The following is a 12,648-nucleotide window of genomic DNA, read 5'->3' as shown; positions in this document are numbered from 1 at the left end:
CCTTTCTTCATTTTCGCTGGGAGTTAGAGCATTCACCCCAATCTCTCTTCTCAGGCTGCCTCTTACTTTTCTTCCCTTACCCCCCAAAACAAAAGTTTGTGGTTCTTTTTTATACCTTGTACCATGACATACTCATTTCAACATTGAGTGTGCTGAAAATAATGTGTCCAGAATACTGGTGCTTGTAGAGGAGGTGATTCTCAGGATAGTCCAAGGTTGGCAAGAATTAGGACAACTTGGCCCTCTTCAGAATTTTCCTCAGGGCCTCCTTCACTTCCTTGTTCCTCAGGCTGTAAATGAGAGGGTTCAACATGGGGATGACTGTTGTGTAGAACACAGAAACCACCCGATCCTCCTCTGACGACTGGCCAGAGTTATCCCGCAGGTACATGAAGATGAGAGTGCCAAAGAACAGCGACACGGTGGTGAGGTGGGAGGTACAGGTAGAGAAGGTCTTGGCCCTGCCTCCAGCTGAGGGGATCTTCATAATGGCCACAATGATAAACAGGTAGGACACCAAGATCACCACCATGCAGGCAGGGATAACAAAAATGGCAAACACAATAATGACCACTTCCTGGGTATAGCTGTCCCCACAGGTCAACTTTAAAAGGGGAGGGAGGTCACAGAAAATAAAGTCGATCTTATTGGTTCCACAGAAGGTGAGAGTGAAAGCTGAGACTGTTCGCACCAAGGCACTGAAGAAACCAGCAATGTAAGCCCCAGCCACAAAACCCAAACGAGCCTTCTGTGTCATGATGGTGACATACAGCAGGGGTTGGCACACAGCCACGTAGCGGTCATAGGCCATGAGGGCCAGGAGGTAGCAGTCAATGGAACCAAAGAAGGTGAAGAGGAAGAACTGAGCTGCACAGCGTGTGTAGGATAAAACTGCCCCAAGCTCCAGCAACATGGCCAACATCTGAGGGACGGTGACAGACGAGTAGCAGATGTCCATGAAGGAGAGGTGACTCAAGAGGAAGTACATTGGGGTGTGGAGCCGGCGATCTACATGGATCAGGGTAATCATGCCCAAGTTCCCCAACAAGGTGATGAGGTAGATAAATAGAAACAGGAGGAAGAGAGGGAATGCCTGTTGAGGATAGTCAGTAAATGCTATAAGGAGGAATTCAGTCACTAAAGTGAGGTTCTTCTCTGCCATGAAGTCAGAGGTGCCTGAGAGGGCTAGGATGAGATGAAAATTAGGAAGCTACAAATAGGACTTAAGTGCATTTCTAGTTTACATTTTATTGAACATACACTATGGAAAAAATATGCCAGATACTGTGTGGGGCTTCAGAGATGACTGGTCTTAACTCCTACCCTCAAGGGAATTTTATGACATGCAGTTGTCTTAGTATGTCAAGAAAACTAATATGGGTAGACATTTTCAGAATAAGAGTATATATTCTCCCACCTTTATTACTAACTAAATGTGTAAGACCCTGTGATTTAGATAATCGCTTTTTAAACTAAATTTATTGGGGTGATATTGGTTAATATGATTATACATATTTCAAGTGTACAATTCTATGATACATGATCTGTATATTGCATTGTGTGCCCACCACCAAAGCCAAATTATCTTCCATCACTATGTATCAATATTTGACCACCTTTACTCTTCACTACCCTCAACTTCCTTTCCCTCTAGTAACCACCACACTGTTGTCTGTGTCTGTGAGGTTTTGTTTGTCATGTTTGTTCATTTTGTTGTTTTCAGTTTTATATTCCACATGAGTGAAATCATATGGTTTTTAACTTTTTCTGTCTGACTTATTTCTCTTAGCATGAGACTCTGAAGGTCCATCCATGTTGTCACAAATAGCAGTAGTTCATCTTAACCAAAATTTTCCTATTGCTCCATTAGAGGGTGATGTGTGGATCCTGCTTACCACGAGAATATCCATCTCAGGATTCTGTCACCTTTTCTCCATGACCACAGCTTCTCCCTTTTAACCCTCTTCATCCCTTGCCTAGACCAAAGTGACAGCCATTTAACTAACAGTTCTATCTGCCTTCAGACTTGGTTCTTGCCAATTCTTGTTCCTCATTGCAACTAAACTGATATTTCTAGGACTTTAATTTGTCATGTCTCACTCTCCTGTTAAAAATTGCACCATGGCACCCCATCAAGGATAGGATATCATTGAGACTCCTGGGGTGTCAGAGAATGTCCTCCTTGAGCTCCTCCCTACTTACTTTCTCACGTCTCCTTCTTATTCTCACTCCTCACATCCACAGCCAAACCCCACCCTCTCCAGCCATACTAAATGATTTGTGGTGTTTCTAATTCCCCCATGTTCTCTCACATCTCTGCTTTCTAAAGGCCACCCCTTCCACTCAAACACTTCTCTTGACCATCCCGAGAGTCCCACCTAGCTCCTGACACAAGAAGTCTCTCTTGAGTTTGCCTTCCCTAGCCAGAGTACATGCCCCTGGATCTCAGCACATAGTAAAGGCCCAATGCCTTTTTGTGGAATAAAGTTTTGAAATGAGATATGAAGCACCTTGCAAAGAGAAAGGCACTGTACAAATGTTCAAGTGATTATTTTTACTTTTATTAATATTTTAAAAATCAACATTTATGAAGGTCACAGCTATCTTTGGTTTGACCATTCCATTCTCAAGCTACCAATGTCCTTATTTACCAAAGACAGAAAGCTGTTTACCAAAAATAAATTTTATAAGAACCGATATTGTCTTAACACAAACACATAGAAAGAAACTATTTTAAGTGGTTTACATACTAACTCATTCAATCCCCACAACCACTTTATAAGATAGGAACTTTTATTATCCCCATTTTATGGATGAGGAAACTGAGAGTTTAAGTAACAAGCCCAACATTGTACTAGTAAGTGGTGGAACTGTCATTAGGAACAAAAATACCCACAGAAGCACTATTTATCTTATAACAGAGTTTCTCATACATCACAAAGCTACTGCAACAGCCCAGCAGGACTCAGGAAATGTCTACCTCTAAGTAAACAAGCATGAATACCACCACTGCAGTCTATTCATATCTGGAGGCTGATGTACACTTTTGTGCTAAAGGACAGCAGTCCTTTGGCAGAGCTGCAGTGGATGAGGATAAAGAAGATATTCGATCATCTTTAAAGCATTGGACTTTGGCAGCTACTCCAGTGTTGGACTGACATATAGAGGAAAATGATAAATAAAAGAAATTGGATCCGGTTATTTGAATTGAGCATAAGTCAAGAGAACTGGATCAGTTTTCTCACCTGAATTCCCCTTCACCTTCACCTGGAAAGTCCTCTTCACTCTTTGTCCACTAATTTCCCCTTGTCTCTAATGGCTCTCTGTTGTTGCTGGGAGAGCCATCCTAAGTGTGTGGGGAAGAGAACACTGCCCTGGGCAGCAGGAAGACTGGGTGGTTCTTGTCCTCCCATACTTGCTCAGTTAGGATGATAAGCAAGTTACTTAATCTCTTGGGGCCTCAGTGCCCTTACCCCTCCTCAGTGAATCACTCCCCTCAGTGAATCAACATGGGGACAACAGTGTCATAGCTGCCTGAATGTCAGTCCCTGCACTGCATCTTTCTCAATACAAATCTGTCAAGCACTATTTTCTCTTTCTTCCCTTAATCTTTCTGTTTCCATGACCTGGTAGATCTAGCTAAGATGCATCCCTCACTCTGAGTTTTGCTCAGGTGCAGACTGGAATAAAGGAGGTTGGAGAACAGCCTCTTCCTATGAGCACCCGGCCCCAACACAATTCCCTTGTGGGGAAGACTCTAATAGTTGTTACAAAAGCTCTGAAGTCCCCAGTCAATGGCTAAAGTGGTCTCTGAGGGAAGGCCATTATTACTCGTGTGGATTCTCACCTGATCTGAGTCCTAACTCCCAAAGCCCTGAGACATGCCCACTGAGTGGGGTCTAAAAGCCCTGAACCCCAATTCTGCACAGTCTCTTGAGGTCAACATCAGAAATTGTGCCCATTACCACCCTCATCAGTGTGGCCATACCCTAGTTGAGAAGTGCTTTGCAAACACAAGGCTTTGATCCACATTACCCAGTAGAACACACTGGGGACTCTACCAAGACCTCAACAAGACACATAGCGTCTTCTAAGTTTGCCCTCCCTGGGGGTCATGTGTTTTATTAAGTCTCTTCCTTTTTTCTCTTTAAAAGCAAATGAAACTATAGGGGAAACAACAGCCTGGGATATCTCCCAGAGGAGATATTGGCAATTTCTTGTTGGCCTACCCTTTGCCAGCTCTCTGCATTTTTGACACTGTAGTATTTTTTTAACCCCAAACTCATTGGTATTTTGTTAAGTCATTAAATTTCAACATGTCCCAATTTAGAAAAGGAAATAAGAAAGATGGAGAAGAATGGAACAGTTGTTCTCTTTGACAATTATGAGAAATGAGAGAAAGTAAGACCACGTAGTTCATTGATTCATCACTGTGCTAAGAGTTCTAAACAAAGAGCAAAAGATACAAAATACAACAAACTCTCCCCGGCAAAAACCCCCCACAATGCTTGTCTACAAAGAATGTGCAACCTAATAAGTAGGATAATTATACATCCTACCATATAAAAAGCACTAAATCCTAACGTGAGATGTAGGTACAGTACCATGGGGATTCAATGTAAGGCAAAATTACTTATAGTTGTGATAGATCAGGGATGGCTTCCCAGAGGAGGTGACAGTTAGGATAATGGGCAAAACTCTCCAGGAAAGGAGACCAGTGTAAACAAATTCACAGGGGCAGGAGAGCCCAGGGACTATTCCTGGGACAATGAGTGAGACTTTTGCTACAGCACAGGTTGTTTCTAGGTAAGTCAGGACTAGGGTGCAGTGAGTGAGGCACTCTCCTCAGGTACAGAAGTTAAGGTGGCACCAAAGACATTAGTAAACACAATAAGTAATAGTAAAATATTATTTAAAAATGAAAATCACACCCTAGCTGGAGAAGCTCAGTGGATTGAGCACGGGCTGCGAACCAAAGTGTTGCAGGTTTGATTCCCAGTCAGGGTACATGCCTGGGTTGCAGGCCATGACCCCCAACAACCACACATTGATGTTTCTCTATCTCTCTTTCTCCCTCCCTTCCCTCTCTAAAAATAATAAAATCTTAAAAAATGAAAATCAATGCAAAAAAAATATGATGAACAAGACATCAACATTTTAAGCAAATAGAATATGAATATTATTGATTTTTCTTTTGCCACTCATATGTCTCATCATAGCACTGGCACTAGGATACTTGTACATGCTTGAAAAGGGAAGGCAAGACAAAAGGGCTTCTAGGAGACAAGCTTAAAAAATGCCTTTTAGTCAGCTAGGGATAGTCTATTTCTTTCCTCTCTTCCCTCCATTTAAGAAAAGAGAATGTAGGAAGGTCAACTTAGTGAGACCTAATACTTGCAGAGTATCTTTCATCATTTGAAAGCACTCTCTTTGTTTATCTTCACAAGAACCCTGAGGATTGAAAGAGATCACGGGACTCCTCATTTGTCCTGATGAGGAAACAGGGTAAAGGGGCCCAAGGTCATACAGGTAGGTACTTGGTAAATGGACTAGAAATTCTGTCTGTCCTACACACTTTGGTTGTTAATGGACTCTGCCTAAGCCACAGCCCTCACTGCCCAAAAGGACATTCTTTTATGACCATGCGCGCACACACACACACACACACACACACACACACAAGCTCATTGGGTAAGGAGGTGAGTCCTCTGGGCTAAGAAATTACCTTAAATCACAGTGACTACACAATAAGTTTATTTTAGCCATGAAAAATCTACTGTTTCAAATACACTATGCAATATACAGACAATGTATTATAGAATTGTACACTTGAAACATATATAATCTTATTAACCAATGTCACCCCAAGAAATATAATAAACTAAAATTAATATAATTATTTATCACAGAAAGAAAATTGAGTGTGGTCAGGTAGTTCTCTTTCATCTTGCAGCTATGCCATTTGAAACAAGTGGCCTTCAAGTTGTGAGTGCAAGAAAAGAGCAGGTGAAGGTCATGTAAAATATCACTAAGGACCAGACCTGGAAGGGGTCTGCCTCACTTTTACCTACATCCCAGTGACCAGAATCCAGTCACATGACCTCAACATCATGGCAGGGGATCTAGAAAATGCACAGAAGCAAGTGGATATTTGAGCAAACAAATGTTTGGGCCAAGTCTCTGCCACAACCCTCACCCCTGGTTCAGTATAATATCTAGAATCTGTCCCAAAATTTCTGAAGACCCTCAATGGCTCACTATTGCATTCGCATGGCTCTCCACATCCTGCTTCCACTAGAGCAGTATGCACACTGCACCCATTTCCCATGATTACTAAGCCCACCCAGTACCATGTTGTGCCAATCAGAAAGCATGGCCTTTTTTCTTTTGCTTCATTCTTTAAAGCAAAATGAACACAGGGTTTGTTTGGGTAACATATTTACAATAAATATATTAATAAAAAACTTAAGAGGTGCACAGAGAAGAAAAATTAGAACTAATAATGGATATCATTGTGCTTCAAATTGCCCATCACAAGGAATTTGTCACTGGCTGCCTCTCACCATCTCAAGTCTGCCTGCTACCATACATCCCCACCTCTTTGCCTATTGAGATCATCTTCTGTTTACATCTTGCTTCTCTAAGCTCCTCAGTTTTCCAATTCAATGCACTGAAGAAGATTCAAAATTCTTTATGTACTGTTATCCATGATGTTCCATACCTTTATCATCCAAATTTCTTCTGTTTCAACCACAGATTAGAGGCTCTTAAATTTCATAATCCAGATATCAATTTGTCTTGTTTTCCTCAACCAGGAGGAATTTTTCTTTTTAATAGAAGAAAATTAGGTCAAAAAGTAGGTTACCTAACATTTAATTATTACTACTCTTTTACTTTTAACAAACCACAAAAGGGTTCAGTGCTCAAAGACATATGGGAAACTGGTTTAAATGACATTAAACAATTGTCCTGACTAAAGAATTTCTGAAACTTGAGTATGATAATATACATTGTAAATCTCTGATATGAAGTATGTATTATGCAGCAATGTCTGAAAGTATTTCACCATGGAACATTTACTTAGCTGCTGTGTTAACAAAAACCCACAAATTCAGTTACACACAGCAATAAGAATTTATTCTCACCTTCACAGGTCCATGGGTAAGTCAGGATTTGGCTCATCTGAACTGGGTTTTTCTAGTTTGGCCAAGCTGGAGATTGGTTCCTGATTTGTTTCATGTGTCTCTCATCATCTTTGGGTCACCAAGACACTCAGGATATCTTCTAACAGTGGCAACAGCACAAGTGGGCAAAGTCCCATGACCAAAGCACATTTCAAGTCTTTGTTTATATAGGTCTGCTGATGTCCATCAGCCAAAGGAAGTTCCATGGTCAAATTTAATCACCCTGAAGCAGATAAGTATTCTATTCACAGTGGGAGAAGAGTGAAGTGACAGTTTTCTGAACAATAATCCAATATTTCCTACAGTCCATAAACACTCATACCCTACCACCTCAATCACATGCAAAATATACTCATCACCACCCTGAGACCCATACACACTAACTTCAACAAATTATATCATTGGGATCAAAGTCTAGGATATTCTGGTCTCTGTCAATCCAGACGCAGCTCCTCTCTTAGTCCAGAGAACTATGAACTAAAAAGACAAGTTATCTGCCTGCCCTACAGTACCCAACATACACTGGTGAGCCAGGCAGGATAACCAAAGTAAAAACACCCATTAGAAAAGGTAAGAATGGCAGGCACATGGCAGTTACTGATCCATAGCAATTTCAAGCTCCTACTGGGTAAATATTGCCAAGTCGCCCTATCCTCAGGTAGAAAATGTGCTTGTTAGGCCATTAACCTACTCCTTGGTGGAGACAGAACACCCCAGCTGGTATACCTCATGGCTCTTAGAACATATCATGATCATTAGATATTTTTCATACCCCAAAGTAATTTAATCCTAAATGCAGATAGCTTCTATTTTAGCCTTCTCTCTTTCCACCACCCAGAGTTTCCCAGGGAGAGGACATTAAAAGTTTTGGTTAAGAGTATGGATTCTGATATCAGGCTGCTAGGGTTCAAATCCTGGCTACATCATTTTCTAGTTGTGTGATCTTGGAAAATATGCATACTCTCACTATGCTTCAACTTCTTCATCTGTAAATTCAAATAACAGTACCAGTACCAACCTCATCAAGTTGTGCAGGAAAACAAAGGAAAGAAAAACAAAAGAGAAAGTAAAGCCACTCTTCAGTAAGGTACCCTGATTTTCCCTATCAGAAGGGTATTCCCAGGACCATTTCCCAAATTCAACCTTTCTTCCTAGTTCTTATCTGAATCTTTACACATTCCATAACATTGTAGAATACAAACCATCTTGTTACTTTAAGATAGCAGTAGAATGTCCCATTTGGCTTGTAGTGAGTATAGAACCCACTGATAATAACTGTGGTGGCCATAGAATGAGCCAGCATCCCTGAGTGCCCACCAGGTACCAGGCACCATGCCAAGTATGTCACATGTAACTTCTCACTTAAAAATAAACTTAGAAATCATTTCTAATTATATATGGAAACATCCTCTGAGATGATAAAGCATTCTTTCTTATGGTAGCAGTTCTCATAGCTTCATTATGCAACTGTCATCTCCTCATCTCCTTATTTTTCTCTCTTCTAGCTCAATAGTAACAATGATGCTGAGGTCAGCCTTCCCTGTCACATAATTTAATTTCAAAGCTTGATCAGTATTTTCCCCCCACTGAGATGTGGAATTTCCTGACTTCCAGCCAAGATGGAGGTGTAGGTAAACAAACTGTGCCTCCTTGCACAACCAAAAGAAGGACACCGACAAATTTAAAAACAAAAAACAACCAGAACTGCCAGAAAATTGAACTGTATGGAAGTCCGACAACCAAGGAGTTAAAGAAGAAACACTCACCCAGACCGGTAGGAGGGGAGGAAATGGGCAGCTGGGGCAGAGAGGACTCTCGGCAAGGCGACGGTTGGCAGAGCGGGTGGTCCCACATTCGTGCACAAATAAACAGAGAGGAACAATTGGGGAGCAAGACAGACCACACAGCCCAGGGTTCCGGCACCTGAAATAAAGCCTCAAACCTCTGATTGAAAACACCTGTGGGGGTTGAGGCTGCAGGAGAAACTCCCAGCCTCACAGGAGAGCTCGTTGGAGAGACCCACAGGGTCCTAGAACATACACAAGCCCACCCACTCAGGAATCAGAACCAGAAGGGCCCAGTTTGCTTGTGGGAAGCAGGGGGAAGTGACTGAACACTGGCATAGAGTGGAGTAAGCAGCATTGATCCCTCTCAGACCCTTCACACATACAGCATCACAATACAGCGACCTGGGTTGCCCTGCCCTGGTGAACACCTAAGGCTCCACCTCTCACTACATACAGGTGTGCTGAAACAAACAAACAAAAAAGACCCAAATGAAAGAACAGATCAAAGCTCCAGAAAAAAAAATACAACTAAGCAACAAAGAGATAGCCAACCTATCAGATACACAGTTCAAAACACTGGTAATCAGGATGCTCACAGAATTGGTTAAGTATGGTCACAAATTAGAGGAAAAAATGAAAGCTATGCTAAATGAAATAAAGGAAAATGTACAGGGAACCAACAGTGACTGGAAAGAAATCAGGACTCAAATCAATAATTTGGAGCAGAAGGAGGAAAGAAACATTCAACAAGAACAGAATGAAGAAATAAAAATTCAAAAAAAAATGAGGAGAGGCTTAGGAACCTCTGGGACAACTTTAAATATTCCAACATCTGAATCATATGGGTACCAGAAGGAGAAGAGGAAGAGCAAGAAATTGAAAGCTTATTTGAACAAATGAAGAACTTCCCCAATCTGACAAAGGAAATAGACTTCCAAGAAGTCCAGGAAGCTCAGAAAGTCCCAAAGAAGTTGTACCCAAGGAGGAACACACCAAGGCACATCATAATTACATAATTACCCAAGGTTAAAGAAAAGGAGAGAATCTTAAAAGCAGCAAGAGAAAGGGAGACAGTTACCTACAAAGGAATGCCCATAAGACTGTCAGCTGATTTCTCAAAAGAAACCATGCAAGCAAGAAGGGGCTGGAAAGAAATATTCCAAGTCATGAAAGGCAAGGACCTACATCCAAGATTACTCTATCCAGCAAAGCTGTCATTTAGAATGGAAAGGCAGATAAAGTGCTTCCAGATAAAGTCAAGTTAAAGGGGTTCATCATCACCAAGCCCTTATTATATGAAATGTTAAAGGGACTTATCTAAGAAAAAGAAGATGATCAAAAATATGAACAGTAAAATGACAACAAACGCACAGTAATTAACAACCAAACCTAAAACAAAACCAAAAACAAACTAATCAAACAACTAGAACAGGAACAGAACCACAGAAATGGAGATCACATGGAGGGTTATCAGTGGGGGAGTGGGTGGGGAGAGAGGGGGAAAAGGTGCAGAGATTAAGTAGCATAAATGGTAGGTAGAAGATAGACAGGGGGAGGTTAAGAATAGTGTAGGAAATGTAGAAGCCAAAGAACTTATGACACATTGACATGAACTAAAGGTGGGGAATGCAGGTGGGAGGAGTGTGCAGAGTGGAGGGGAATAAAGGGGTGGGGAATGGACAACTGTAATAGCATGATAAATTATATATTTTTTTTCCAAAAGAAAAAGATGTGGAATTTCCTTTGTTGACATTCTGTTTTTTATGACTTTCCCTGGAGGCAGGCTTCAGGGAAAGTTCCTTACCTGAAGATTCTCTGCTTCACCAGCCTGGTTCCCTGCTTATGTGCTGCACACACTTGCAAATGATAATGACAGCCCAGATGTTAATACAAAAGAAGAGGCTTTTGATGAGCATTTTGCAGAGCTGTGAAGATAATGAGTACAACTTGGTTTATTAAGAGCTTTCCTCAGGGCCTCCTTTACTCCTTTGCTCTTCAGCTATAAAATCAGAAAGTTCAGCCTGGGGCTCAGTGGTAGGCAGAACATGGTCATAGATTTTTCCTTTCCAGGGTCTTGCCTAAATCATTGCATACCTAAATTAAAGCATGGGTCCCGAAGATCAACCCAAGTACAGTTTTAAATGAGGCAAAGGTAGAGCAGGTCTTAACCTGCAGACCTAATCTGACAATGTTTGGATGGTTTTGCTAGTGAACAGGTAAGTGAACAGGATCACAGATAGTCTGGTCATTGAAGAGAATTGAAGAGAGAGCAACTCAGATATAGTAGCAGAAATCCTATATAGCAGCAGCTGCTACAGGAAGCAATCCACCCAGTCAGGGCTAGCAGTGATGGGAGGTCACAGAAAATGAAACTAATTGATGAGGGCCACGGAAGGAGCACAAGACAGTGAAATGTGTACATAGGATTACATTTGTCAAACCTCCTAAAATATGCAGTCAGCAGCCTCCGCCAGACACCTTGGGAATCATGATGATGTCATAAAGCAGGGGTTGACAATGTGTACAAAATAATCATAGGCATCTGAAAATCTAACTCGTATTTCCAAAGATGAGACCTTAATTTCAGTCAAGTAATATTTTAGGATGTTGAGCACTGGCTTCCCACCACCACCGCCACTTCCCCCAACCCAACAGCCTGTGTTCCTTACAGCCCCTGTTTTCTGCCATGACTCAGGAAGCAAGGATTACTTGTCATGCACCTTCCCTTCAGGAGCAAGCCTGATGCACCCTGGACTGAAAAACCAATTGAACTTCTAAGCAGAATTTTTAATGCATTAAAAGAATAAAAGTGTTGACAGTATAGCATTTAGTTGTGACAGACTATGTTGAAAAACAAAAGATTTTCCTTGAAAAGTCCTCAAATGGATCTTTTAATATAAAGGGCAATCCTAGAAGACAGGAAGTAGGGAGTTTATACCATGAACCTAAAATTCACACTATGATAAAGAGTTCTTTTCTTGTTGGAAAAGAAAAAAAAATATTATCAGCAGGCAGGAGAGGAAAAAAATCAGAGGGTATCCTGATTAGATTGTGATCGTTGTTACCAAGGTGTCAGTGCCTCCAACACCTCCCAAGCCCCAGTGAGCCCCAGAGAGGTCAGGAGGTCATATAAGCTCCCATCTCATTTTTTATATCTGAAGGAGAGGATATAAGTGCCTCACTCTCTAGGGCAGTGGCAAACCTTCTAGGGGTTCTCTGCATCCAACGAGGCAGCATAGCAACTTACCAGCATGAGGTGATAGATGCAGAGGGACCGAGAGTAACTTCACACAGCCATCAGCTGCTGTGTTGTTTTTTCCTATATCTCACTGACAGGCTGAAATCTCTTCCCTTTCAAAGGTGATTTTAGTTTTGGGAAAAGGCAGAAGGCACAGAATCACAAATCTGGGCTATAGCAGAGCTGAGTCACCTGGGTGACTTGATGTTTTGCCAAAAAACTCTTTATGAGATGCGATACATGAGCAGAAGCATTGTCATGATGAAGCTGCCAGTCACTCATTGCATTGTCCCTGAAAGCCTTCTGAATCATCCAAATAGTTTCCACGGAGGAATGTTCAAGCTTAATGCAAAATTTGATGCAGATTGGTTGCTCTACTGGCTCAGTCATTTTGAATGCGATGGTCACACATGCTCACTCAATGGCGCCTACTGCCCAC

At 41.6% G+C, this 12,648-nt stretch overlaps 1 protein-coding gene across 1 annotated transcript; it reads right to left on the bottom strand.

Annotated features, from left to right (window-relative positions):
• Positions 1-226: 226 nt before the first annotated feature.
• Positions 227-1,162, bottom strand: LOC123831500 (olfactory receptor 9Q1). Its single transcript, XM_045858381.1, has one exon. The coding sequence runs from the start codon at positions 1,160-1,162 to the stop codon at positions 227-229; it is 936 nt and encodes a 311-aa protein (XP_045714337.1).
• Between the last annotated feature and the right edge of the window lie 11,486 nt (positions 1,163-12,648).

The sequence above is a fragment of the Phyllostomus hastatus genome, unplaced genomic scaffold, assembly GCF_019186645.2.
Source record: "Phyllostomus hastatus isolate PE091 unplaced genomic scaffold, TTU_PhHast_1.1 phas_scaffold_177, whole genome shotgun sequence".
NCBI classification, from domain to species: Eukaryota; Metazoa; Chordata; class Mammalia; order Chiroptera; family Phyllostomidae; genus Phyllostomus; species Phyllostomus hastatus.
This window is presented reverse-complemented; position numbering and strand designations above follow the sequence as displayed.